At 36.3% G+C, this 27,622-nt stretch overlaps 1 protein-coding gene across 1 annotated transcript; it reads right to left on the bottom strand.

Annotated features, from left to right (window-relative positions):
* Positions 1–4,210: 4,210 nt before the first annotated feature.
* LOC117784636 (semaphorin-2A) lies at positions 4,211–26,825 on the bottom strand. Its single transcript, XM_034622431.1, has 14 exons — positions 26,479–26,825; positions 15,944–16,031; positions 15,816–15,867; positions 12,765–12,833; positions 11,822–11,929; positions 10,935–11,072; positions 10,597–10,729; positions 9,948–10,304; positions 8,299–8,527; positions 6,736–7,072; positions 6,504–6,667; positions 6,286–6,438; positions 6,106–6,214; positions 4,211–5,669 (listed from the first exon to the last, which is right to left on the bottom strand). The coding sequence occupies exons 1-14, from the start codon at positions 26,630–26,632 to the stop codon at positions 5,598–5,600; spliced, it is 2,163 nt and encodes a 720-aa protein (XP_034478322.1). The 5' UTR covers positions 26,633–26,825; the 3' UTR covers positions 4,211–5,597.
* Between the last annotated feature and the right edge of the window lie 797 nt (positions 26,826–27,622).

The raw sequence follows: 27,622 nt of genomic DNA, 5'->3' as shown, positions 1-27,622 counted from the left end.
AGTTTTCATAAATAAAAGTTAGTTTTAATAAGACAGTGTAGCAGTAAAGTTAGAGCGACTCAATGATAATTTATACAATTCATTTAAGCAAATCTTATTCACTTTTAAAACTAAATTCAATCAAATCTACATATAAAGTAACACTAGAATATACACTACCCGCAGGTGTGAAGTATTTCTTACAGTGCAGGAAAAATAATTATTAACTATTTCTAGAACAAGAGTTTTTTAATTGCAATTTCACTCATGAATTATTCTTCTATGTATTTCAATTTCCCTTCAGCTAATGTCAGTGAGTCATAACGAATAAATTGTTATAGATTTTCAATTAAAAGTTAACAATATATACAGATACGAGTACTTATGCATTTGGACTCACATACTCGAAAATCTGTAGTTTTAATTATACTTATCTTGTTGTCCATGCATAAATACTTAAGATTTGTATTTGTCAAACAACAGACAGAGTCTGGAATTCAATTTAAGTTCAACAAAGTGTGGACTTGTGTGGTGTGCTTGAATATCCGAACATGAATTTGAATACTCATCTACACTCAGAAAAAACATCAAGATTTCCGTACTTAAAAAGGCCATTTTCAAGTACAAACGATCTAAAAAGCTGTCTAAGTTCGGAACAGAAATCTTTTTTCAAGCTCGGTTTGCGCAAGTACGAAAATCTTAAAATGAGATTTTTCGGGCATACTTTGTGTTTAATTCAAGTCTGAAAAAAATTGAAAACATACTATTTTAAGTATACAAAAATCTTGAACTAAACCCAATATATACTTGTTTCTAGTACAAAACATTGTCATAATTAATTAATAACAACATACACTAGTATGTGTACAAAATACCAAAAATTAAATACCATTTGATAATGGTGTATTTTCTCTGTTAGCGAACTTTCGAAATAGGTGCTGATTTTACCAGCGTTCCAATCTTAATGCATATTTGCGTCTCTAGAACCAGATGAGAATTCTAAGGGTCGACAAGTCAGAAGTCAGAATTTTAAATTTAAGATCGATTTATACTTAATTCAAGACTTTTGGTACACAGCAATCTTAAAATTTTAAGAACGAAACTGTATAAATTTAAGTACGGTCGTACCTATTTTTAGGATGGCATATTTTTCTGAGTGTACGCATTTGTGTATGTATGTGTGTATGAATGTGTTATGACTGCCAATTGCCACAATTCACATGCATAAAAGTGTGTGCAAATGGAAATACGAATTTGTAACCATAGTTCGAGGTATTTGTCTTGCATTGAATGGACACAGAGAAGGGAAGTAGAATGGGGAAAGAAGGAAGAGAAGGATTGGGTGTGCACATTAACCCAATAATCCTTGTGCAGCAACTGAAATGCCCGAAACCAAATTTGAAATTTTGTTATTTCTCACCTTTGCGCTTGACCTGTTCGCTTGATAACACAGACATGGCCAAGACAGACAGACAGACAGACAGACCAAAGCAGCAGCAAATATCCAACAGAATTTCTCAGCAAATGAATGTCCTGCAGCTGCACACACACATACACACACACACACACACACACATTGAAAAGCAAACAAAGATAGAGTAGAGTGAGAGACATGAGAAAGACAGACAGAAAACTTGTGGTTTAGCTTTTGGCCTGGCAGTTTAGTTTTTGGTTGTGTGCGACAATCATAAATGTCGCCTTGTTGGATGATAAAATATTTGCACAAGTTGAATAGTTCAAAGTATTTCATTTTAAATTAACATTTGTCTTGGCGCACTCAGATGGAATTATGCAATGTGGCCACCGATAAGCTCTTTTAATGCGCTTTCCTTGGGGCCAAACACAATCTTTGCTATTTGGCTCAAGCACATTTCTGCCAGCTTTCAAATTAATATGCATTTCAGTTTTGGCCAACAACAGCTAACTAACAAAGTTCAGCTTAAAGCCAAGGTAAGAGCATGCGTTTGCCCATAAAGCTAAAGCTTTGGCCATAATTTAGGCGAATCTCTCCTTCCGTCTCTTTCTCTGCCTGCCTCTCTCTCTCTCTCTCCTAACTTTTAGCCATGCACTTTGTCTGGCTTGAGTTAACACACTCGCATACAGCATCACACATGTATACACCCCTCTCTCTCCCCGTGGCTTTTAGCCTCTGGCCACGTGACGTGTATGAGTGTGTGTGCGTGTGTGTGTATGTGTGTGTATGTGTGAGATTCTCACGCATGAACACATTTTCGGGTCGCATTTGATGCTGCAGCTGTGTGCAAAAGAACTTCGCAGTCCTATTAAGCGGCTTACAAGTAAAATGCTGCCAGATTTTAATTGTCTGCACGGAAGCAGTCGGAAAATAGCACGACCAAAAATACAAGAAAACAACAACAACAATCATAGCACAGCACAGCACGTAGCACATTGGCCACGTTGCGTATGCGCAATGTGACATAGACTCTAGGCCTGAGGCCTTGTTTGGTATAAATAAGTGCAAGTGTGAGTGTGTGTGTGTGCCTCTTAAGTAAATTTCAGTGTAGTACATGGGACAGGCAAACACTTACGGTCTGTTGCGCATCAGTTGCTTGTCATGGTTTAGCAGCCAACCAACTAACCAACCAACAATCCTGCGGCAGTCAAATTAATTGTACCTGAAAAACAAAACCTGAAGACGCAATAAAAGTCTTTTGCATTTGCTAAGCTCATGTCGAAATCCATATTCATTTATCAAAATTTAATGCAAGTTTAATGCAATCAAATAAAAGAATGATTTATTTTAATTGAATGCTGGCCTTTGCGGTTTTAAAAAATTGCTTAAATTATGAACTACTCTTTGCTTCTATATGAACAATCGATCTTATATTCGATTTACTTTCAATCACAGGATAACTCTTAATCGTTCACATTCGACTATATCTTGTTTTCCTCTTTTCAATACCGCCGCGTCCCAGAAAAGCGGCAGGGAAATGGCGTGTGATAAACTTTAAATTGTTTTTTAATGTCATTTGCCGTATAATCGAAATAAAAAGAAAAGAGAACACAACACACAAAAAAGATTAACTGCTGTTGGGCTCTTAAAATTTGCAATTTGGATTTTCAACGTGCGCCCCAAAATCGCCGAAACGCCGAAATGCCGAAACGCTGGACACAATAAAATAATGAGCACCAAATTACACAAAGCGTGGAAAAATGGCCGTGGGCACCATTAACCAGGCCCAGAGTGGATAGCGAGCGCTCAAATGAATTCTAAAAGCTTTTGCGCCAAAGTGTTGACAACCATTTTGGTAATATGCTCAAGCAGACAGGCTGGCAGCATGGCCGGCACCCTGCCGGGGCCAAAAGGATGCTAAAACAATTACAACGACTGCCAGGGACGAAACAACAACAACAACAACAACAACAGCAACAGGAACAACCAGGACAACGACAATGACAGGCGCAGATTCCAGCAAAATTTATTTGCTGTGCGATAATTTTTAAGAACAAAGACGGAAATTTTCGTAGCAATTCAGCTGCTTGCCAGGCAAAACGCGAAGTATGAAAATTGAAAATGGGAAACTGCCTTGCTTTATTTGTGCTCCATTGCGACCTTTGTGAAAGCCAAATATTGCGCTTAGCTCTGGCTTTAATTAGCCCAGGATATGCAAAAGGATAAGTCGCGCTAGGCTAAGCATTTTATTATTATTACAACTGCAGTTATTTCATTGCAAATTAATTCCCCAACTTTAATAGTTTTTATTGAAATGAAAAAACATTTTCTTTAAAGCTAAACTAAATAGAAGTAAGTAGGTTAAGTTAGACCACAAATCATGTCCTGGATGTGGCAATTGTAGAATGGTGCATTGAAATTTATCATCCCCTTTTTTTTTCTTGTTTTTTCTTTAGTGTGAAATTAAGTGCAGGAAATTATTTGGAGCACTTTCAACAAAGCGTGTAATTTTTGTTGCTGCTGTTTTCATTTAATTTTCATTTCTTTTTTACAGACTGATTTAATTTCTCTCTTTTTTCCCCAACTTTTCTAATTCTTTTGTGATTGTTATTTGCGCCTGAACTTTTTTTATCTCTCATTCCCATACAATTTCATGGCTTACGTTGTTGTCTCAGTGTCCTAAAGTCAGAACTCAGGGTAGTTGTCCTCTTATTGGGGGCGCTTTTTATTTGATAACAAATTGTGGATAATTCGAAATATAATGGAAAATTATGCTGACAATACGAGTTTGTTGCCCAGTAAAATAAAAATATAAGGTTTTTACTTTATAGATACTTTTTTTTTTATTAAAATTTAATTTATAACTAAACGCTTAGTAACTAAAATGTTGTCGATTTAACTTAAGTACAGATAGAACAGTATGCTTAAAATGCTTATACTTTATTTATTTTGCATGTCTTGGCAAGTAAGAAGAAACTATTTGAAATGATAATTCAGATTCGGATTTGAGAAAATGATTAAGTTGCATTTGAAATTGACGAAATAGCGAATTATGCGAGTTTTTTTTATCATATGTCGTATATAATCTATGGACCGATTTGATTTATATTGTTTGCTATATATATATATATTTATGTGTATATGTGTGTTTTATTTTGTATAATTCAGCTTGAATATTTTGTTGCTGGCTTCTTTATACGAGTATATTGCTTCTTGATGTTGCTTAGTTGAAAAGTTCATCTAGTTTAGTAAGTTCAATTAAGCAAATCTGATTTAATTTCCATTAATATGTATGCTTATTTAATATTTACGTTTGAATGTGTGCGTATTCAATGCGGCAGTTGCTTTAAATGCATGTCATTTTAATTAGTTTCTCCTTCATCTCATCTCTCTGATAATGATGATGATCTAATCGTTTAATCAGGCAATTAATAAATTTATCAAAACTTAACATCACATTGCTTCTCCAATTACATGTAGGTTTTTAGGCTTTTACTTGTTGCAATTCGAGTTTCTGAATGCTAAATGCTAGATACTATTAATGTTAATTTTAGTGTAATTATGATTTGATTGATTTAATTATGAATTAAGTGAATGAAATGGTAGCTTGTTTGCTTAATTATGTGTAATACTTGTATGTTTGTTTGCTCGATAGAATTATTAACATGTTGAAACGTTGCGTTACTTTTAGTTGCACTAAGTATGCTTAATTATGTAATTATTTAGATTGTATTAAATTTAAGTGTTTATAATAACGATATGAAATGATCTTTTGTTGTTTGTTTCGTTTGTAGCTAACTATTGATGAGTCTGATTTTATATTATTTATTATTTTATTTCGCAGACAAATGTCTTAATTAAAGTTCGACAATTCTCACGATTATTCGAATATGTAGAATAAATGCACTGTACTGGAAGTGGTTCGCTATACATATGTACGTAGATATCCGTATAAATGCAGTTTTTTGTTGTTTTTTTTTTAATGAGTTTTCGAGTTCTGTTTCTGTTGATTGCTTTAATATATTAAATTTATCAGTTTAGCGCCAATCGATCGATGATTTAACTCAGCTCAAGTCCAAGCTGAATTTGTCTATGAATTGATTTCATTTAATTTAATGCAGTAACTCAGTTGATTCATGAATTAGTAGAAACGTTTGATGGACGTGCTTGGTGGCATGTTGAGTGTGAAACTATTTTCGTGGTATCAAACATTGTTCTTGCGGAAAATATCATTTGGATGTTGGTTGCTGCTAAAGTTCTGACGCGTCGAGCATTGCTGTGGGGAAAGAGAATCAAGGGAAATGTTGAATTAATGTTGATGAGTATTATATGCATATTATATTGAAGTACACGACAGCAACAGCTACAGAATGATTGCATTTTAATTGCTTAAAATACACACACACACACAGCACCACATGGACAATTATCCGAGCATTGGGGTTGCCCCGACACATGGCATATTAAAACCGCTGAACCGCTGAACCAAACTGGCCAATAGGCCGACTGACAAGTTGGCAGGGTGGTGTTTAGATAATGATAGCTTAACTACTTTACACCGTTTGTGATTTGACGTTGTGGTGTCAGCTAGCCAGCAGGTTATTAAAATAATTGCCGACCAAATCATTTATTATGGCATGTGTCTGCCCCATGTGGCACTCATTAGTGCGGCCTACGCTACGCTGATAATTTCAATCAGGAAAATAACTTACCGCTTGCTTCTTTTCCCAGGACTTCATGGCTGTTTTATATTTCTCGAACTCATGACACCAATCGGAATAAATTTTCTGATAGTCATTGCTTTTATTTGGTGGCGTGCATCTATGGCGAATACGGGGAGAACAGGAGAAGGATAATTACAAGTCAATTATAGGCCATTTGAGGCAACTCACCTATGAGCATCGACAGTTATGTTGTAGCTGCACAATAGCGAGCCACCCAAGTGGCAATCATAGCGTCCACCATCGGCTTCATTCACAGACACCACAACCAGGCCGCGTTCCGTGGTCTCAATGTATTTGGTGGGACTGTACTTAATCTCATAGCTGCAAGTAGAAAGTTGTTGCCTTGACTGGGGAAATACTATATAGAATATAGTAGATGAACTCACCGTCCCCTGTCCTTTGAGTGATGATACCAGGTGACCTGCTCGTTCTTTAGTACCTCTGGAATTTTCACAAAGCAACCCAGATGCACGCTTTGGCCGTAGGTGACAACGATTTTCTTTTTCAGCACACTGGAGTCACAGATGTCGCTTGTCTCGTTGGCCACATCCTGTGCATCCCAATAATAAACATAGTATTTGCATTGTTTACAGCAGCAATTCCCTCATCTCGACTCACCTGCAACAGATCCAATTCGTATGGACGGCACGTGTTCGCCTCCTTGTCCCAGCCGCAATACGGATCACGCACACAACGGAAGCAATTGTCGTAACGTCGATTGCACATTGCCAAATCGATTTGCTTGATGCGATGATCGGTGCCCACATACAGAGATTTACGTGTCTGGCTGATTTCCATCACCTGGATGGCCTCATTCGGTGCCACTTCAAAGATGTCCAACAGCTTCGACAGCGACTCGCCATTTCGATAATACTGAACAATTTTATAGATGCGACCCAAATTGGTGCCCACATAGTATACCGTATACTCCTGGTTCAGTATGTCGATTTTGATTCTGCCAGAAACGAAAATCCACATAACACAAATGTTACTCAGTTTAAAAGGAGTTGCATGCCACACAATGGCTGAGATTAAACCATGTTATGTTGCAATTGAATTCGATGGAAATTAAATGCTTATTTAATATGATAAATGGCTTGAATATTAACGATATTAAATATACCCATTTGTGTGCATTCCTTTCATTCAAATATTTATAATATTCTTTTGTTATTGTTTTTCACATTAATAGGAAGCTTGTAACACCTGAGCGTGCGTGTTGTTACTATTGTAAATGAAGGCATTAAAATTCGTCACATGATTTCGCCATTTTCCGCTCGTTTCCAATTGCCGGGCAATTAATCCACATAGGAATCCAATGTGAATAAAATTAAATTGCTGCTTTTTTTGCTCGATTCTGCATATTATTTATCTATTTATAATATTCGAGTGCAATTAAGTTTGAAATGCCAATAAATTTCGCAAGCAACACATGTGTTAAAAAATTGATTGTCTATTGCAGTTTGTCAAGGCAAAAAATGTGATTATCAAATAACATTTCATCAGAATGTTGTAAGTGTAATATTAATTACAGCATAAATTTGCATTAATGCGCTAATGACTGAAAATGAGCTTGTTATGCAACTGGCAAAATGTTAATAATATTTAAAGGGTATATAATAAGTTCATGTTTTCATATAAAGCATTTGTTAATTACTTTACTGTATTTTCTTTAACTAACGTCTAATCAAAAGCATGTTTATTAGCAGAAGATGTTCGCCTTAAGGTGTTTTTACTGTATTCATAATTGAAATGGTAAGCTGTGCTTAAGTTATCGATTGATATTTATCTTTTAGGAATGTATGTTGGATTATTTTAGATACAATATTTTTATTTGTATTTAATCTATTTTTGCCACACTGGAAAACATTTAAATTCGATGTTGTTCTTATTTTGGTAACAAACACACTTGACTTGACTTAATTAAAGCACTCAAATAATGAAATGAATTTACTCGGACATGAAATTGCACTTTCAGAAACAAGCCGCAAAGAGAATCAAATCGGAGAGTACGCAAATAAATTAAAAATTGAATAAAAACCATTTTGTATAGGTATCTATCTACATATGTATGTATGTGAAAAGAAATGTATGCACATACATAAATGGATATTCAATGTGCAGAGCAGAGGCAAAGAATGTGAGGATAGGAGAGAGATAACATGAGAAAATAAAACTTACTTGTCAACAACGAGCTTTGTGAACACCAAATCCCTTTTATAATAGACCGGATTGTTGTGCTCGTGATTTACGGCTTTGTCCATAAGTGGATGCGAGCGTATGAAATTCAGGACGGTATCTGGCAGATTTGAGGTATCGTTGACACATGTGCCGGGTCGCGGATCTGGCACTCGAGAGTTCAGCACCGGCAGCCAGGCGGAGTTTGAAGAGGATTGCTCCTTAAATTTGCCTGTAAGAGAACAAACAAAACAATATAGCATTATTATTTGAAGTTTTACGCTTTCAGCACACGGTCGAGTCGGTCGGTCGGTCTTTCGCTCGGTCAGGTGTGGCATGATGGCAAGTGTTGCAATTGAAGTTTTAAATCTGCGACCCCAAAGTGTCAGCTGTGTTGTGCTTGGGCGTAAACGTTAAGAGTCTCAACGCGAGTGAGAGAGTGTGTAAGTCTCTGTGTGTGTGTGTGTGTGTGTGGCAATAATCCATTCAAATGGATTTTCTAATACGATTTATGTTGCTCCACAGCAAAAACGGGGGAAAGGATACTGAAATTACAAAACACTCAACGTCTGAGTGCCGCACTGAGCTCTGCTCTCCTCTGGTTGCTATCGGATCTGTGCTACCTATTGGATTTATCGCAACTGTAACTGCAACTGTCCCCTCCCTTAGCTGTGGGTCGCCGTGTGCCAGGAAAATCACATGAGATCCAGTTGAAACCAATGTGCTGCAGTTTGCAAATAAAATTTACCGATAAGTTGCATTTGCCATTTACCATTCCTGTATTTATTTCTATTTCTATTTCTATTTCTATTCCTTTTTTTATTTCGATTTTGTATTACTATTACGATTCCCACTCAAAGCACTTGAGGGATTGAGCGCAATTTAGTTGCTCGAAAACAAAAGAGAAAATTGCACGTCAGTCGAGTTGACAGTTGGCAACATTGTGGCTTCGATAACGTTCATCACATCTACGGACATCCATTTTGCATACAACACTTAACATCTACATAAGTACATGCCAGCATGCATAAGGAAATGTCCGAGGGTTGTCTTAAAAGTTATTCCAACCAACAAACTGAAGACAATAGGATTACAAAAGTGATAGAGTCACTGTGGATAATAATAATTCTATAAATCATAATATTAAGTTAACTCATTTTCAAATGCGAATTTTTGGTATTGAAAAAATGGAATTGATTTACAAAATCAAGAAAAAATAAATGCAAAAATTGAGCCACAGCTCAAACTAAAACCACCCGTTCATTTACACCGTCTCCAGGGTATTTGCGGAACCTTTGGTTGGTTAAATTTTTGAGTTTGTAGACTTGATTAAAACTATAATCATCATTAACATATTCCACATAATTTCCTAATTAACTGCTCTACGTTCCGCATTGACTTAAAACTGTTCCCATAGTTTTATTTCCACTATACCATTTTTGTTCAATACAATTTCTTCTTATCTATTATCTATTCTATATATATTTTTTTTATCAGTTTAACACGACTAGCGTGCTATTAAATTATATAATAGATTTTACCATTCTATAAACATTTTATCTAACAATATTCAATTTTCTACTTGAGAAATGGCTTACTTTTAGAACTACCCTAGCTTAGACAACTAAAGGGATATCCAAAACTGCACTCACCATTGAAAGCGGCTTGAACTTCGTTAATGTGGAAACTGCAGACGGCTGATCCAATCAGGCCATTGGTGCTGGTCGTGAATGTTGCATAGAAGCGTGTCTTGTCCGTGGGCAGTTGATAAACCGATTGTATCTCATTGAAGTAGAACGGAAATTCGCCCGAAATGCTGCAGTTGAGCCGTGCCTTCAGATATGTGGCCCAGTTGTGGGCCAGCAGATTCTTGCCGCCAACATCCTTTTTGCAAACACGTGCGATGCGCGAATAGACCGCCTTGCCACAGTTTATGTACTCCACGGCCGTTTCTCGGAAAAAGAAGTACACATACTCGCCAATATCAAAGGAGCCCACAAAATTTGGTTCTGCAAAGAGCGAGAGAGAGGCATGGACAGATAGGGAGAGAGTTAGACTGATGACCTTGTATGAGTAACGATCTATATAATTGAATAGCCTAAGCCGATTAGCTGTCGGCTACTCATGAATCGCAGCAACGCATAACACACAACGTTGCGTATACGTAATGTAAAGAAAAGAATAAAATAAAAAAAGGCGATTCAAGCGCGAAATCATTTGTAACGCGCCAGAGAATACAGAATCCTTTTTCAATTTTTATCTAGAGCCACAGCCATGAGCTGACTCATGGGTTTTACTTACTGTCCAACCACTTGGAATCATATTTGAGCGTGCGTTTGAATTTGTATTCCAAGCGCTTTGCCGACGTATTATACAAATCCGTGCGAAAGATCACAGTATCCGCCTTCGTGAACTCCGCATTGGTGCCTGAGTACTGTAGAAAAAAGATACAAAAAACAAATAGAACAATAAGAGAATGTGTGAGTTTGAACAAGACTATGCTTAGCTACGTTTATGCCATGAAACTCATGATTTTGCATAAATTGTAGGCGTAAATTATCAGCATTAAATTAAATTAAATTTATTGAAGTGCGTTTAGCAAACTGAATACGACATAAATTCCGAAACAAGTTACTCACCAGACCTGGCAGTCCGCCGGGATTACCATCCTCTACGTATATAGCCGTTGAGTTATCCAAGGGATCGTAGGGACACTTTGCTATACCGAGACCAACTCCGATCACGTACTCCGAGCGTGGCAAGTGCGTCAAATTCGACTAACGATTGCAAAAAATTATAAAATCGTTAATTGAATTTAAATTTATTTTCTCTTTATTTTAAATTTAATCATCATTTTTTATAAAGCAAAATACCTATAAATTTTTTGCTAATTGTTGCTGTCGAACTACAGAATACAATGAACAAAAGATTTGTCCAATTCCATGTTCAAATATTGGTTTTAGTTAATAGTTTTGCTTGTTTGTTTGTTTGCTCTTAGTTTTCGAGTTTTCGCAAGCAGAGAAAATCCGCAATGCATCGTTGATTGCCCGACTCTGCATTCTCACCTCTGTCAAAGTGCATTCTTTGTATTTTGTATTTCTAAAGAAATGAATATGATGAGGTGTGAGAGGAGAAAGAGCAATGGTTCGATTGTGTGTGATTTGAATACATTTTCATTTTCTGGTTGCACCTGAACACTAATGACTATTTTCACAACATGTAGACAAAATACAGGACTTATATAACTTGTATATATATACATATACTATATGCCAAGTAGAAAAAGTAGAAGACAAAGTCTATTCAGTTGATATGAAAGGTGCACATGCGTTGCTTTGTGTGTGTTTTGAGGTTGTTCCAGGATTGCGATCTAAAGTCAACATACACACACAAAGCAGGCCTCTTTTGATAACTTATATCTTTTGAAAAGTTGCGTAGTTGCGTTGTCATGGCTACAAAAGTTGTCCTTGAGCCAGGATACACACACAAATGATTCGGATGTGGAGTGCAGCTGTTGTATACTCACATAGATGACATAATCCTTGGGATTGTGAGCATTGGTGCCACAAACATAAAGCCTATCTCCCTGTTGCATCGATTGAATAACTCGCACGTGGTTCTTGCAATCGAACACCTGTAAAGTAGAATAAGAAATAATTGCTAATATTACAGATGATTTGGCATTTGGTTTCAATTAAAGCAGCCGCAAAGTTTGCAACACAAAATTGCAACACGCAATAATAAATCAAAATTGGTCGAGTTTGCCACAAATTGCCACAATTTGTAATAGCACGCATCGTTGCAGGCACTGTCGCTGAATCAATTTGCAACAATGCAACACTGGAAAATCCCTGTCACAGACGCACAGCAGCATTATGATGACTTAAGCAACACACACACACACACACTCACACACTCATACACACACATACAGAAAACAGTTGAATTGACATCTAGATACAAGCCAGAATCAGATACAGATACAGATACAGATAACAGACATGACAGACACATGTGCGGTCTGTGGCATGCAACATGAAACTGGAGCGCACGAAAAAGCTCGCTACAAATTGAAAAGCCACAAATAAATTGAAAAAGATTTCAAATGAAAGGATTTGCTGTCACATTATAAACGAGTTACAATAACAGCCAAGCAACAGAAGCGACATCGTCATCGTTGCACTTGCAACATGCAACCCATACACACACAGCTGCAACTGAATTCGGTTACGGGCTCGAATTACAAATTGCAGCCCTTCGCCAAGGAAAATTGATTCAGAGTTTGTGTCTTCGCTGTGTAATCAGTAGGTGGCGCCTCCAAGTTCTCACCATATAATATAGAAATCAATCAAATTCCGAGCGTGTCACACTCACATTCGCGATTTATTGTGGTTACCTAAGTGCAATCATCAGATCATTGATTGAATACCTTATGCAAGTATCTGCAAGGTTAACAGTTGTTGACTCACCTGACTTTTGCCCTTTGACACACAGCTGACAACATCGTCACGCGTCGGCTCCAAATTGATGACATCGCGCTGCAAACAAAGATAAACAATTTAATTAATTAAACGTATAAATAAAAAATGTATAATTTTATCTGTAAAAAGTAAAAGCGGGTTGACAATTCACTTTTTAACTTCAAATATTTAACTTATAAACTATAACAAATTTATCCTTGACCTGATTGATTTTTTTATGGACCAATCTATTCAATTAAAATACCCCAGAATATTATATTTAAATTGCCAAATATTAATTTTAATTTAAATGCAAATTAAAATTATTCTGCTGACTCTTAATAATTTGACAATAAAATATTTGTTATTTTTATTATTTAATAAAATTATTATACGAAACTCTAAATTAACATTTGTTAAAACAGCTGTTCGGCCAGTAATTCAACTTTATATCGATAAACATATTCTAGTCTTCAGTCTTGCCATAATAATTAAAAATTACATAATTTTAAAATGAAATGTTTTAGAAATAATCTGAAGTGAGTTATGAGCAAGATTCTCAAATTAAATGATGCGCTCAATATTTTTTAAATAGCAAAAACTATTAATAAATATTTTTCAATTTCTTTATTTTTTTATATTCAGCTTACTTTTCTTTTGCTCGCAGCTGGCAATCAATTGCAAATTATTTAATTTAAACAAATTCGAAAACTACAACTCAATGTCATACTCCAAGTGTATTTATTAATGGTATTCCCGCATTTGAAATATTAATATTAATACATTTGCCAGCAGGCTCAACTGAAAGCTGCTTGTAGCAACCTCCTCTTTTTTGGCCAGTTTTTCTGGTGGCAGGCATAAACTACAACTAGAAGCTGTTAGGCTGAAGGAGAAGGGGAGTGAAAAGAGGGGAAAGAGCGGGGAATAGACATGCTGGCAGCCAGAGCCAAGCAGCATGTAGCATGCTTTCAAGCAAATTGATTTATAAATCACGTAATGTAACGAGCACATACGAAATATTTTCAAGCGAAATACGCGCACGCACCACATAGCACCACCAGAACCACCCACCACCCACCGCCCTCCATCCACCATCCCATAGCATCACACAGAAGCCAGAGCGTCCACATAAAACCAAAATCATGTATTATTTAGTCAAATTTGCATTTGCCGCATAAAGCAGCCACTGCGGCAGTCACTGTGGCAGCAACGCGCACCTTGCCACACGTCCTGTATTCATCCTGTAGGCACCACCAAATGATGCCCACGGCGAACGCAGTTACTCGCACTGTGTGTGAAATAACACATAAAATATATTGACGTTTGCCACAAGAGCTAGCTGACTGCCCTTATGCTGGTTGGTGGCTTTGAGGTGGTGGCCGGGTGGCCAGGTGGCCAGGTGCTTGAATGTCTCGAAACGACAGCAAAACGTGGCGTCTCTTCAGTTTTATGATACGTTTGCGGCCAGGTTTCAGCTGTTGCAGATGCAGGCACCACAGAACTACAGAACCACGGCACCACACAACGTTTCACTCATAAAACACGCTTTTGTATGACATAAATTCATAAACAGCCTCAACACACACGCACATAAACAGTAACTTGGCTTGTGTGTGAGTGTGCATATGAATTCGTACAGAATGTTATGTGTTATCGACTTTAACGAATTTTCGATAATTCGCAAGTTTGGCGTTTATGTGGACTTACACACACACAAACAGCGGCACATAACATATAAATTCACAACTCACACACATATACATATGAGCACTGTGGAAAAAATCTTTTATATATGTACTTTTAACAGTTATAACAAAAACTTACATTATTTTTAAATGAATAATTCTCAATACAGTTGAACAACTAACGGAATGCATTGATTTACTTAAGATCTTATATGTAATATATAATCATTAAATAACAGTTATTATTTGATATTGGAATTTACTGGAATCTATGAAAAACTCTTTTCCATTTCAACGGAATTTCATCTGAATATTTGAAGAATTTTAAACTAATATAAAAAACAATTTCAGTTATTTTTGTTTTCTTTAAATTTATACATTTCAATCTTTTTTAATTATTCAACGTAGCTAATATTTACTATTGCTGCAACTATTGTAAGAATTTGTACAGCCATAAAAGTACAATTGCCACAACGAAGTAGAATTTCTAATTGATTTATATAAATAATAAGTGAGGTGAGATAAAGGTAATCCATGTAAATGCTCGGTTGAAAAGCATGCAACATTCAGTTACGACTAGATCCCACTACAGCTTTGAATAGTTGATTGTTTTTTCTCTAAGTGTACATAAATTATGCGATACTCAGCCATTACCAGGGAACGTGAAACGTGGAATCTGGCCTCGTGCATGGCCAAAACGGAATGCCCATAATGCAGCCCCCAGAGCGCATATTAAATATGTTTTTTGGCCATTTTTTGTTCTTGTTTGTAGGTGGACCGGGACAAATTTCTACCAGGATAACTCGAGTTGGGTAACTAAAAGAGATATTTTTCACTCGTTTACTTCAGGGAATCGAAGATTTGTGGCTCGCATTTGATGCACGCCTAAAAGGTGGCTAAGCTTTGTTGTTATTGCTGTGTGTTGACAACGTCCGACAACAACAACAACAACAACAACAAAAGCTATACTAAAAGGACAGGCTTAAGCCAGTGGTGGCTATTTGGCAACTACACACACACACATTCGTGTAAATGGCGCGTAATGAATTTTTAAAAATATGCCGCAACGTGGCAAAGCTTTTTTGCCTAAAAGCGTGCTACACGTTTTATGTTCTGCTGCTGGTTGTTAGATTTGTGGCCTGGGGAATTGTGTACAAAACAACAACAGCAACAACAAAAGCGGACAAAACTCGACCACTCAACAAGCTGCGTTTGAAACGTTGCGAAACAAACGAAACTCGTGGGAGCTTAGCCTAAAAGCAAATGCTAGGATTATACTTATATACTTATTGTTATTGTTGTACATAGTTTTGGATGTCCGTTTGTTGAAGTTTAATACAGAGTTATAAATATATGATATAGTATGCATACTTACATCACAATAGGACGAGGATATATTTTGCAAATTCAAACGGAATACACGATCCCTGCAAATAGATGGGAATACACATTTTAGTAAGTCGTTTATAAGTACTTGTGATTAGGATTACTTTAAATACTTACATGGCGCCCACGTAAAGAGAGTCGCGTTCTTCGTTCATATGAAAGGTGCGATAGTAAAGTTTTCCACATGTGAATTCGCGCACATGATCTGTAATTAACAACAGGGGAATAAGAAATCACATTTAATACATAGTAAATAAGCATAGTTAGTTTGGTATTTTTTTTGCTTCCACATTCAATATTTAGACAACAAATTTTCTTAAGTGAGCCAGCAAACTCAACACCCAAACTCAAGTTCCCGTCCCATTTCCATTCTCATGTCCCTAGTCCAAGTCCGAGTCCGGCACAAATGAGCGCCTGTCAACAAAGTTTATGCACAGACGTTGACAAAACGCAAACACGGAGAAATGGAAGGAGAGGAACACAAAGAACGGTCACAAGCTGGCCACACACACAAAGACAAACATGGCAAAGAGGCAAAAGAGAGAGAGAGAGAAAGAGCATGTGAGATATCCCATTTCAATCAAATGACATTTTGACATTTCTTTTGGCCGGACACTATCGCCGGCGTCGGCAAATGTAGCCAAAGTGCAAGCTTTAAATGTTGTTTATTTACTTTTAACTTTGGCCAACACAAATACTATGGAGATGGATAGATGGAGAGGGAGAAATAAAGAGAGAAATTGCACTGACTAATGCGTTAAAAGCAAACAACTGCGTTTGGAACTGAACAAAGTGACCTTATATCTTATTTCAATTTATAAACTTTGCTTTAGTTCCATAAAGTGTTAGACGAGCATTAAAACTGATTAATCTTAATTGTTAACCGCATAAAAGTATGCTACGAAAAATGTTGTAAATAGACTTCGCAGTTTTGATTAAAAAAGTCGATTATAACTTTTATTTAATAATAAGGCTCGATTAATTATATTCAAGCATGTGTATGTGAGTATTTGTGTGTGCTAGTCTATACTTATTATGTTAATTTTATTGACGTCACGCTGTCTGCGCTTTGTTTGCGCTTTGTAGGAGAGTGTGAGATAGATTGGCGCAAAGCGCTGAGCATGCATTTACTTAATTAAACTAATTAATATTTGCTTAGAGTGACTGACCACACACACACACATCGCATAGTTATACACCCTGTTAGATAGGGCACTGTCATTTAATGTGATTGCCTGTCAGTAAACTCTCCTTGTCGATATCGATATGTCGACCAATTAATTTTCTGACATCTCTTACAATTATGCCATTATTGAGGAGCCCTTGAACTGACATCGTTCTTGCCTATATTAATATATATACATATATATATACGATTGTTAAGTGTCGCCCACTCGAAGCTCATTTAATTGAAGTCGTAATGCTGTCAAGCTTAACTATGTATGTGTCTGAAATACTTTATAATCTTCTCTCGTATGCTAAACAATGAATTCAATAGCCAGTTGCCAGAAAATTTGACCCAAAACAAGATATGTCAAATCAAACTAAACATTGCATACTCTCACACTCTCTGCAAACTCTATTCAGCAGGTTTTCCTTAACAAAAGTCAAGCTTAGTTACTGATGCATACATAACTATATATATATCAATAGAAGAATATACATTTGTATGACTAACTCGCAAAACAACAATGGAAAATGCAAATGCCCCTTTTCTTTGCCATTGTCTACGTTTCATCGCCTCTCTCTCTCTCTTTCCCCTCTGCTCGTTCTCCCTTCAGCCACAAGTGCAGCTATTTTTGATTTCCGATTTAAAGAACATTTTGGACAAAAGCAAACACTGAAGCCAAAGCTCGGCCAAAAGTAGCAGCGTCAATAAAGGAAAAGCACAAAAAAAAAAAACAAAATAAAATAAAAACGAACAGAATCTGCGTCTTTTGTTTGCCAACGGGAAACAAATACAGCAAGCACAACAACATACATATGCATAAGCATGTGTGTGTGAGTGTGCGAGTGTGTGTTTGTATTTTTGCATATATTGCGCACAATTCGGGTAAATGTCCTTGCCAAACCGGAAGTCGACTTGTATACGCTTGAATTGTTATTGTACCCTTTCCTTGTACTCGTACTTTTATATGTTATATGTACTCGCATTTGTTTGCCGATTGCTGTCGAACTTTTTCCGCATTTTGTAGTTTTCCTTTTTCCATTTTTTTCCTATTCTTCTTTTTTGAGTTTCTTGTTTTTCTTTTAGTGATTTGTTGGCCGCTTTTCCGTTGGAGCTGAGCATGTGACTTTAAGTCAAAAGCTTTAAAACATATTAATAAGCTCAAAATTGCACTTAAGTCAAGTATTTAGCTTAAGGTGTCAAATGACAGTTGCTAAGTTGGTAAGCAGAGGAGTACATTTTTTAGGTTGAGACTTTGGTATACTAATAAAATTAAGTCTAAGAGTAGTTTAAGACTAAAGTTAATTAAACTTTTAGCTCTATCTGACAAAATGTATACGTTAAATCAAGCTTTTAGCGTTAAATCATTTATTCCTCAATACTTAGGGAAATAGGATACGAGTATGTGCATATTTTTTTTTTTTTATTTTAAATAATTTTGTTTTGATTTATATAATTTAAAATCATAAATTTTTAATGCAAATATACTTATTTTCTTACGGTTATTGTAATTCTGCATAGAAAATGTTGTTTAGCATAGATTTTCAGCTAATTTTAATCCTTGTTGCCTACTTTGAGGCGCCTCTAGGGATAAGTAATTTGACAAAAACATGCTAATAAAAGCAGTTGGCATAAATATGGCAAAATATGTACATACTTATAAGCATTAATTGGGTCTATATCAATATGCTAGCAATATTCGAATCTTCGTAGTCAAATTTATGTCCACACAAACTGTAAATGTTTATGGGGCTTATTAAGTTAAACATCTTCGACATTGCAAACGATCTGTGGCATATTTACGATGCCAATTTATACAACAAAAAAAGGAACAACAAGAATTGCTAGTTCCATTGCCAGTCTACAATTGTCTCACACAGCATTAATACACGCGCATTCATATCAATGGGATGTTTCTGCCTTTCAGAAGTCTATAAAAATATTATACTCGTAGATGGAAATGGTCATAAATGTGTATGGATGATAGGCAAGTCTGCAATGTTTATTTACATGCACAGTGGCGACAGCATAAATTGTTATGAATATTGCGGAAGCCCGATTCTGCTTCTGGTCCTGGTCCTGCTCCAACTCCTGTCGAGGTCCTGGGACTGATAATAAATTACAAATTGAACGGAAGCTAATCGCAGGCATATGTATTGCTGGCACGCCGGAAGGGCGACAAAGTTTTGCAGCAATTGATAGCTGTCAGCATTGAGTATTTATAGCGTTGCATTTAAATGTTGCAAGTTGAAGCTGTTGCATGCAATGACAATTTGACAATTCAACCACTTTTGAGCTCTTTCAAAAGGGGACCATCAAATTTTCGGGCACACACATTAAGGCCAAAAAGCAGTCGTAAATGTGAAGCCAACCTTCGAAACTTGCCATTTCAGACGTCTGCTTTATTTGCTTTTAATCCAAGTCCAATCAAAATCAAATTGCATTTACGAGTTGCCTTTGAAAGCGCGCAATTTTATGGGACTCAAACATTTTTACTCGCTTTTCTCCTTTGGCAATTCTTACTTTAGAATTTCGGGGGAATTTTCCTTTCTTTTTTTATTTTTATTATGGACATACAGTGCTTATACGAGTACGAGTATGAGTACGAGTATTTATGACTCCATATATGTCAATAATTTTTATGCGCTTCATAAATATGCGTACGCCTTTACGAGCGTCGTGACGTCTGTCCCTCTGTCTGCCTGACAGTCAAATCAATTTCTTTGGCTCCCCTCGAAAATGACTGAAATGGCATTTGGAAAAGCGTTATTATCGAATCAAATACAAAAGGAATAACCAGAGTCAAATGCAGTAAACATATTGCAAGCTGACTGACATGTCAGAGGGCATGCCATGCCTTTGGGCAGCCTTTGGTGACAGGAGGACAGTTGAAATCTTTTGAAATGTCGCAATTACCCTCTGGATTTAAGGCATGCCATAGATGCCACAAACAGCAACTAAATAAAGGTAAGCTGCCACATCTGATGACGGTTACTTGCAACGCTATGTAAAACAGTTCAAAAGAATTTCCTTCCTTTTATTCATGTGTGAGGTATGGAGGCAGATTTTTAGTTGAGATGAAGAGAAATCTGTAAACATCTTTTGAATTGAAAATAAAATTGTATTGTTTATTTAAGCAGCTCTGGAATTAGTTATATTTTTTTTTGTAAAGCTCTCAGCTTTATTACAAGACTAGAAATATTTGTGCAAAACTTATTATGCAAGGATCTATAAATTTTACATAAATTATTATTGTTTTCCAGCAGCTCTGGAGCTAATTATGTATTTTCTAAGAAGTTCTTAGCTTTACTAGCTCGGAATATTTCTGCATAATTCATCTGTTTGTCATTTATAACTTGAGATGTCTTGCAACTGACATTTTCAAATATTTTCCGTCTCTAATCTCAGTTGACTACGCATACGTATGTAAATTTCCCATTATTTTCCTGGCTAATTATGAGCTATGGCTTCCCCTTCCTGCTGTAACTCTTCCTGCGTGTATGTGTGTGTATGCGTGTGTGTGTGGGAGTGTGTGTTTGTGTGCACTACGTCAGCATAAAGCACTCGAAAACTGTCTAGACGTCTGATGTCTAGGCGTGTTGTTATCCACACTTGTGCGCCGATTCGTGGCCTGCGGCCCCAGTGGAGCAAGTTGCAAGTTGCCGGTTGGCAGTTGCCAGTTGGCAGTTGGCAGACTACAGACCGTAGACCGCTTTCAAGTGGTTGCCATTTCATTTGTTGAGAAATTGCATGTAAGAATAATTAAAACGCAGCAGCGCTTTGTCACATCTGTTTAACTGTGACGTCACAATACAAATGTTGATCTTTAAGCGGAGCTACCTTTAATATTTGTGCATCAATACTGCAACTGCAACGCATGAAAGTTGCTTGTTGAGTGCGAAACATTTTCAACTCTATTTAGTGAATTTTATGGCCAGCAGTTGAGTTCATTTTGTTGCCAAATACTCGCAGTAAATGCAAAAACAGTCGTCATAAAAAGCAGCATCACCAGCAACAAAAAAGCAGCTAAAAGAGCTGGCATTTATGCGCTTTGCTTTTGTGGCAGCAGCAGCAGGACACCCAAGTGGAGCTTGCACCCAAAAGCAGGCAACAAAAACACAACAAATGTGGCAACCATTTCATTTTTGGTGTTTTGCTTGCAACTTCATTTGATGAGCTCGGTGCCCGTTGCCCGGAGCTCGTAGCTCGTAGCCCAAAGTCAGGGGCAACAAATGGTAGCAGGACATGTGTGTGCAGGTTTTTGTGGCACAGCAGACAGTGTGTCCATTTAGAGCGCCATAAACGAGCACTAACATTTTCAAGTTTTTTTGTTGCAACCAACAACTCTTGGGTTTACCTACAGTTAGTTAGAACATGCTACATTTTGCGGTGCCAAAATGAGCACTAAAGTATGCGGATGATATGGTAACTGCAACTTTTGCATAATTAAAAGCATTAAGACTTTACTCATGAGAGCTGAGAGTCCACAATAAATTGTCGACCTGAATTTGATTAACAATTCAAACATTGCAATTGCAGGAAATTTCAACACATTTGTTAAATTCATTAGATCCCAATAATATGCAATTCAAAAGGCCTAAACATGCACACTAGACTCTTTCCAACTCATGTGCAAATCATGTCAAAATTACAAATGCAAATTAGCATTAAGTGACTTGTTTGTCTCTGGTGTTTGTTGTTGTTGTTGTTGTTGTTGTAATTACTTGCACACATTTCATTTGGAATTACGTTTAAATAATTGAATTTCACTAACGAGCAAGAACATGACAAACTTGTTCAAGTCTTAACTTGGCTATTCCCCATCTTCTAATATTATACAATTAATGTCATTCGGATTGCATTTTGCATTTAACATTAAATAATTAATGACAGCAGTTAGTTGTAACTGTTGTATATACTGCCATTGTAATTACATCAACTGCATTATGAGTATTTAATAGATTCTCATTTGACTTTCTGCTCTACTGATAAGCCCACACTGCCACTTCCTTCATCTTTAATCAGCCGCAACCGGAATCAGACTCAGCACTCGCTCAATTGTTCAGTCAGACGTCGGGTTTATCAATCAAATGTTATAAAACTTTGGCAAGCATTTTATTCTGAAAACTTTTTAGCTTAATGATTTGTAAATATGAACAGCGTGGAAGAAAGAAGAAGGAAAACAAATTCATCTTGAATGTCGACAGCTTTAATACCCTGCTCAGAATAAAAAAAAAAATTATAATATTGTTGGACTTATTGCAATTTTCTTTACAAGATTGTCAATTATTTTTAAGCTTTTCAATCAACTGTTAATTTTTATGTTAATGTTTTATGTTTAGGGTTTTATAGTTTATAATAACAATAAATAGAATTCACAAATATATTATTTATAATATTCAAATATGCATATAAGATAAATCCTACAACAACTGTATCAGAATATGGTTGTCATGCTGATTGTTATTATGTTTAGTGCTTTATCTTCATCTTTTGTGCCTTGTGACACAGTTTTAATGATCGTTTCAACTGCAACTTGCGTTGCGCGTTGACAATAGACTGCTGCAACAGCTGCTTGGGGTGGCAATACAATGCCGTGGCAAGTGGCAAGTAGCAAGTGTACTTAGTAAGTAGTTGCAACTACTTATTTCGCTCATAAATTGTACCGTCAAAGTTGTTGGAAAGAAACGTGATTTTGCTGTCGCTTGGAGAGAAAGGACTTTAAGACATACTTTTAATGATGGCTTTTGTCCTTCCGTTGGACATTCGCACCACAGTCGGGGACAACTCACGACTTGGTGGCGCTAACATTATTAATTTTTGCGTCAGGTGCTCGAATTGAAACTCAATTTTGTGAGCGGGCTCTGGCAAAGTTTTCGTTAACACACTTTGGGTCGGACCTGAATACAGGAAAGAGGCTGATCAAAGCGAAACTGGGACACAGTTTCAACAAAGATACACGGCACACACACACAAACATACGCACACGCACACACCCATACATTTAGTGTTACCCATGACTGGCCCACTAGAGAGAACAGCTTTTCTGTCGTGAGTTCTCAGCTTTTGAGCTAACAGCTTTTGACATTGCATTAACGCCAGTGTTGGGAAAGCGTCGCTGCTTTAGCAGCTTGTCAACCTCAACAACAACAACATGAAGAGGGGCAACGCCTGCACACTTCGTTACTCAATTTGTGGCAAGGAACTTTCATTATGTGCGTTGCGTAACATGTGACTCTCATAAAAGTCGACCCCGCCACACAAAAGCTTGAGTAGTACTTAACTGAAAACGTGTCACTGAGTTTTAATTGCGCGAACTTCAACACACAAGCACACACACACACACACACACACACACATGCAACAAGAACAACATTGCTGTTGTGTGAGTTTTGTGTGTGGTCAGTGTTTTGGATAACGCCTACGTTGTTCAGCTTATCGCCATGTGTTTTATGGGTCAAGCATTTGAGCTACAGTTTGAAATGCCTGCGACAGTGCAGAGACTTCCCAACTGGACATGTAAGCAATTAGTATACTAGTTTATAGAACTAGAAATTTACTTATAAATAGGTTTTAAATGAATTTATTATTTTAAGATTTTAAGAAATTACAAATTGTTGTTTTACCATTTTCTCTCAATTTTCTTTATACAATATTTTACTATACAAAACTAATATGTATTTTCATTTCACCATAAAAGTTAATATACATTTTTACAACATTTTTTAGCTGTCAGTTAAACTAAAATAAATTAAATTAAATGATTAAAAAAACAACATTTCAATGCAACCAAAATATTTGAATTTATAATATTTCAAGCATTTGAAGCAGACATATTTTATTTACATTAAACTTAACTGGCATGCTTTCGTTTATTTAATTTTATACATTTATTGGAAATTGTACAGACAACAAATGAAAATATTTTAAAGTGAAATTTTACAGATAGGAGCGTATAACAAGTGTCTCAAGATAGTTCTGGCCTTTTGGCTGCTACCTGGCAGTCACCTCTTGCCGGTTTCCGACTACCTAATGAAGTCATTCTATCAATAATGAGCAACTTTACACTCTACACAGCGGGGCGTGGCTGAGTCGAAAAAAAAAAGAAAGGGCAAAGCAACAACTCACAGAAATACAGGCAGACAGGCCTGTTCTGTTTTCTGTGCTCTCTTTCAGAGACAATTTAAAAATAGAGATACGAAGCATCTGCCAGTCCGCTGAGTCAACAAATGAACTGACAAAAATCCGAGGAAACAGGGAAAACTCTGATGAGGCAGCGAAGTGTAACGGAGGTGGGGGAGAGTAGGGAACTGTGCACTGCACTTTGGGACATTGGGACCTTGGGACTTCACAGCTGGTCGATGGAGAGGCATAAATTCTGATCAAATTCGAATGCAATTAATTTCACTAAATCAATAAAAATAACAATTTTTCATTGCATGTGGCAAAACAAAAACTACAAAACTTTATTTGTCTATTAAAATTTATAGTTGACATTTTATTTTGTGTGGTTTTAAGCTTAGTATGTTTATTTTTTTTGGCTTAACGTTTAATTTATGGCTTAGAACACAAGCACTCCGAATACAAGTATATAGAAAATACAAACGAGTCTCTAAAGCAGCTGCTGCATTTTTTAAGGAAGCGACGGCAACGTGCATATGGCTTAGTCAATAGACTGTGCAGCACGGCAAACAGGACGGAAAGGACATCCCAGACAGCCAGGACAGCCAGGACACTCTGGACACCTATGCATTCTGTTAAAAGTATGCGCAAACAACTTGAGCGTTTCCTTAATCGCCTCACGTTTCTGCTACAAGTGCTTAGCCGGCGAGTTTACTACAATATGCGTCAACAACAACAACCACAATAGCTACAACAACAACAGTTAAACCTAGATGCGTTGTTGTTGCTCCTTGCTTTCGTTTTACTCGTCGGCACGTGAACTTTTATACTGCGGTTATAGCTGACTCTGCCAGCCGTGTGTTGCATGCCACAAATACTCACACCCCAACTGGACAGCATCTTTGAACGTGAACTATTAGAAAATGTTTACTGGACATGTACATGCAACATGAAGTTGCCGCTGTGGCAAGCAACAAAAATGTTGCCATGCATATAGAAAGAATTTCAATACACTATGAAAATAGTGCCAATCAACTGTTTATAGCAAGTATTTACCAGGGATTTGAATATGTGGTTAGATTGAAGCAAACTGTCAACTGTTTGTTAACATTAACAGCGTAACTTTAACATAGCTTAAATAAATTTAAGTTCATTATATATTCATTTCATAGTCAGTTTCATTTCAATTTCGCTTTGTTGCTTTGTTTCTATTTTAGCTTGTTTCGAGGAAATTTTGTTAAGTTTATTGCATGCGAATTTCTTAAAATTAAATTTTGCCGACAAAATGATTAATGAATGGCTTTTTTTTGGATACAACTTGGTCGGCGACTGATCGCAACTTTAAAGAGAAACAAAAGAAGAAACTGAAATCAACTTCCCAATTCATTTGGATTCAGTTAATGTAAATGACTCAATAAAGCGAATCATAATTTAACCGGTTTTTAAATCACGTGGAAAAATTGCTGTTTGATAGAAATAATGTTATAAAAATGTACATAAAACAGATTGAAATCTTTTGAAGTTACTCGTGGCAAATATTTCGGGGGCTTTGAACTTTGAGAAGCGTTCTTAACTAAAGTATTTATGATTTAATTCAGCGTTAGTTAATATATTATTACTTTGGTATTTGTACAATGCTGAAAAATGAATATTAATACAAATATGAATAAAAACGTGCTCTCGGATATTAATATGCAAATTACTCGTTGCTGTAAAAATAACATAAATAACGACAACAAAAAGAAGGACAACATATTAAAAAGTAGTCAGAGTCGTAAAAAATATTATTTTATGTTTAAATGCCTGCCGGCAATAATGACAAAAACGTGTTGAATTAATATCGAGACCAATAAGATAAATAACAAAAACAATATTGTGGCAAATAAATTACAATTGGTTTTCTTTTTTCTTATTGAGTGCATGTAAATTGAAAAATAATAGCAATTCCCAAAGTACAGATTAAATATTATTTATGATTTTTTAAAAATCCTTTCGCATCAGGCTCTCATAAATATTCAATTGGGAATTAGCTGAAGAGCGGAATACTATATAAAAAATTATTCTTTAAATTCGATTGCAGAAAGTCCATTAATTGCTGTCTAAAACGTTTAATTACAATAACGTTTTCTAACAAACACGAAATTACTCTACACATTTATCTTATTGATCTGAATTTCTCCACGATCGGTTGGTAAATACACATTTAATCAGTAAAACAGATAACTGAACTGCTTGCAATGCAGTTAAGTGCATGAGACTGCAAGCAGTGCAAAGTCCTGCGTTGCTCTATGTTAATGTTAAAGAGTATGAAAATTCAGTACTTGAAATGGGTATTAATTGTGGATATATGGCATTAGTTTACCTCGTTTGTGTTTGCCATAACTGGACTGATCATTGCCGGAACAGCAGGGTTGCTCGTAGTAGAAATTCCACGTATTTTCATAATCGCCAGCAATTTGTTGTACTCCGCATGCCAAGAGGAACAGCGACAGCGAGAGAATCAATGGTACTTGCATTTTGTATATTCTTTTTTGGTCGGTGTGGGCACACTGCCGTTGCCCAAACCTCAATTGGATTATTGTGTTTTTCTCTTAATTTGCAGTCGACACACACACAATGGGAGAGTTGTTTTCGACGCTGTTTGTTGATCCAAATGGCAACCGCTGGCAATTTACTTGGCAAGCCGCATAAAAAAGTCCTTTTAAATAACTGTTAACACATTTAAGTTTTTTTTTAATGGTCGCACAATATTTTTACACTTGTTCTGCAATTTCAACGAAATTGATTTTGCAGCAGCGGCAAATGGATTTTAAATAAATTTTCGTTTCGTTGTGCGCGATAGTAACAATTTCGTTTTGATTAATTATAAATGCACACTTACATACATATGTATATAGGTTGCATTTTTACAGTTTGGCGCGTATCTGCATTCGATTTTCGAAGCATTTAGCACTCAACAATTGATAAAAAAAAAAAAAATTAAATAAAGGTATTCAACATGAAAACATAAAAACCAGGCGACAAACTGGTTTCAGCCGTGGTACCCACGCAGAAGCAACAACAACAAAGAGCAGGCCGAAAAATTCTTTAACATTTCCGCCAATCCATCGGACAAGTGCGAGCGAGAGGCCGCTTATGTATGAACGGTGTAACATGTAAACAAGCTGCTTTGCGAGGTTGCCAGAGCGTCGGCGCACAGGCTATTGTTCATCTTTATTGCTTATTTAAAGCTGCAGATAACAAAGATACACTTAACAAAGAAGGTGAAATAATAGATTCAACTGTTTGCTATTAATTTCATTTAAAAACATCTGTTTCGCGTATGTCTCACACTTTATTATTACTCTGGCAGGCCAGATCTGCTTGCATTGCAAGAAATGTACACATTGAAATTTGTATGTATTTTTGTTTGAGTGCGTATACAAAAATACATACATACATAGGTCAAGATGCATACATACTAAACAAAAAAATAGCACGCGTTGTGTAAAAATGCTCAACAATTT

The sequence above is a fragment of the Drosophila innubila genome (genome assembly GCF_004354385.1).
Source record: "Drosophila innubila isolate TH190305 chromosome 2R unlocalized genomic scaffold, UK_Dinn_1.0 1_C_2R, whole genome shotgun sequence".
NCBI classification, from domain to species: Eukaryota; Metazoa; Arthropoda; class Insecta; order Diptera; family Drosophilidae; genus Drosophila; species Drosophila innubila.
This window is presented reverse-complemented; position numbering and strand designations above follow the sequence as displayed.

Bases quoted from the DNA above. Each gene is read 5' to 3' on its own strand.
- LOC117784636 (XM_034622431.1), bottom strand. From the start codon at position 26,632: ATGCAAGTACCATTGATTCTCTCGCTGTCGCTGTTCCTCTTGGCATGC. The intron at 15,868-15,943 runs GTAAGTATTTAA...ATCTATTTGCAG, and splicing joins TCTCTTTACGTGGGCGCCAT to GGATCGTGTATTCCGTTTGA. The intron at 6,668-6,735 runs GTGAGTCGAGAT...TGGGATGCACAG, and splicing joins ACGAATTGGATCTGTTGCAG to GATGTGGCCAACGAGACAAG.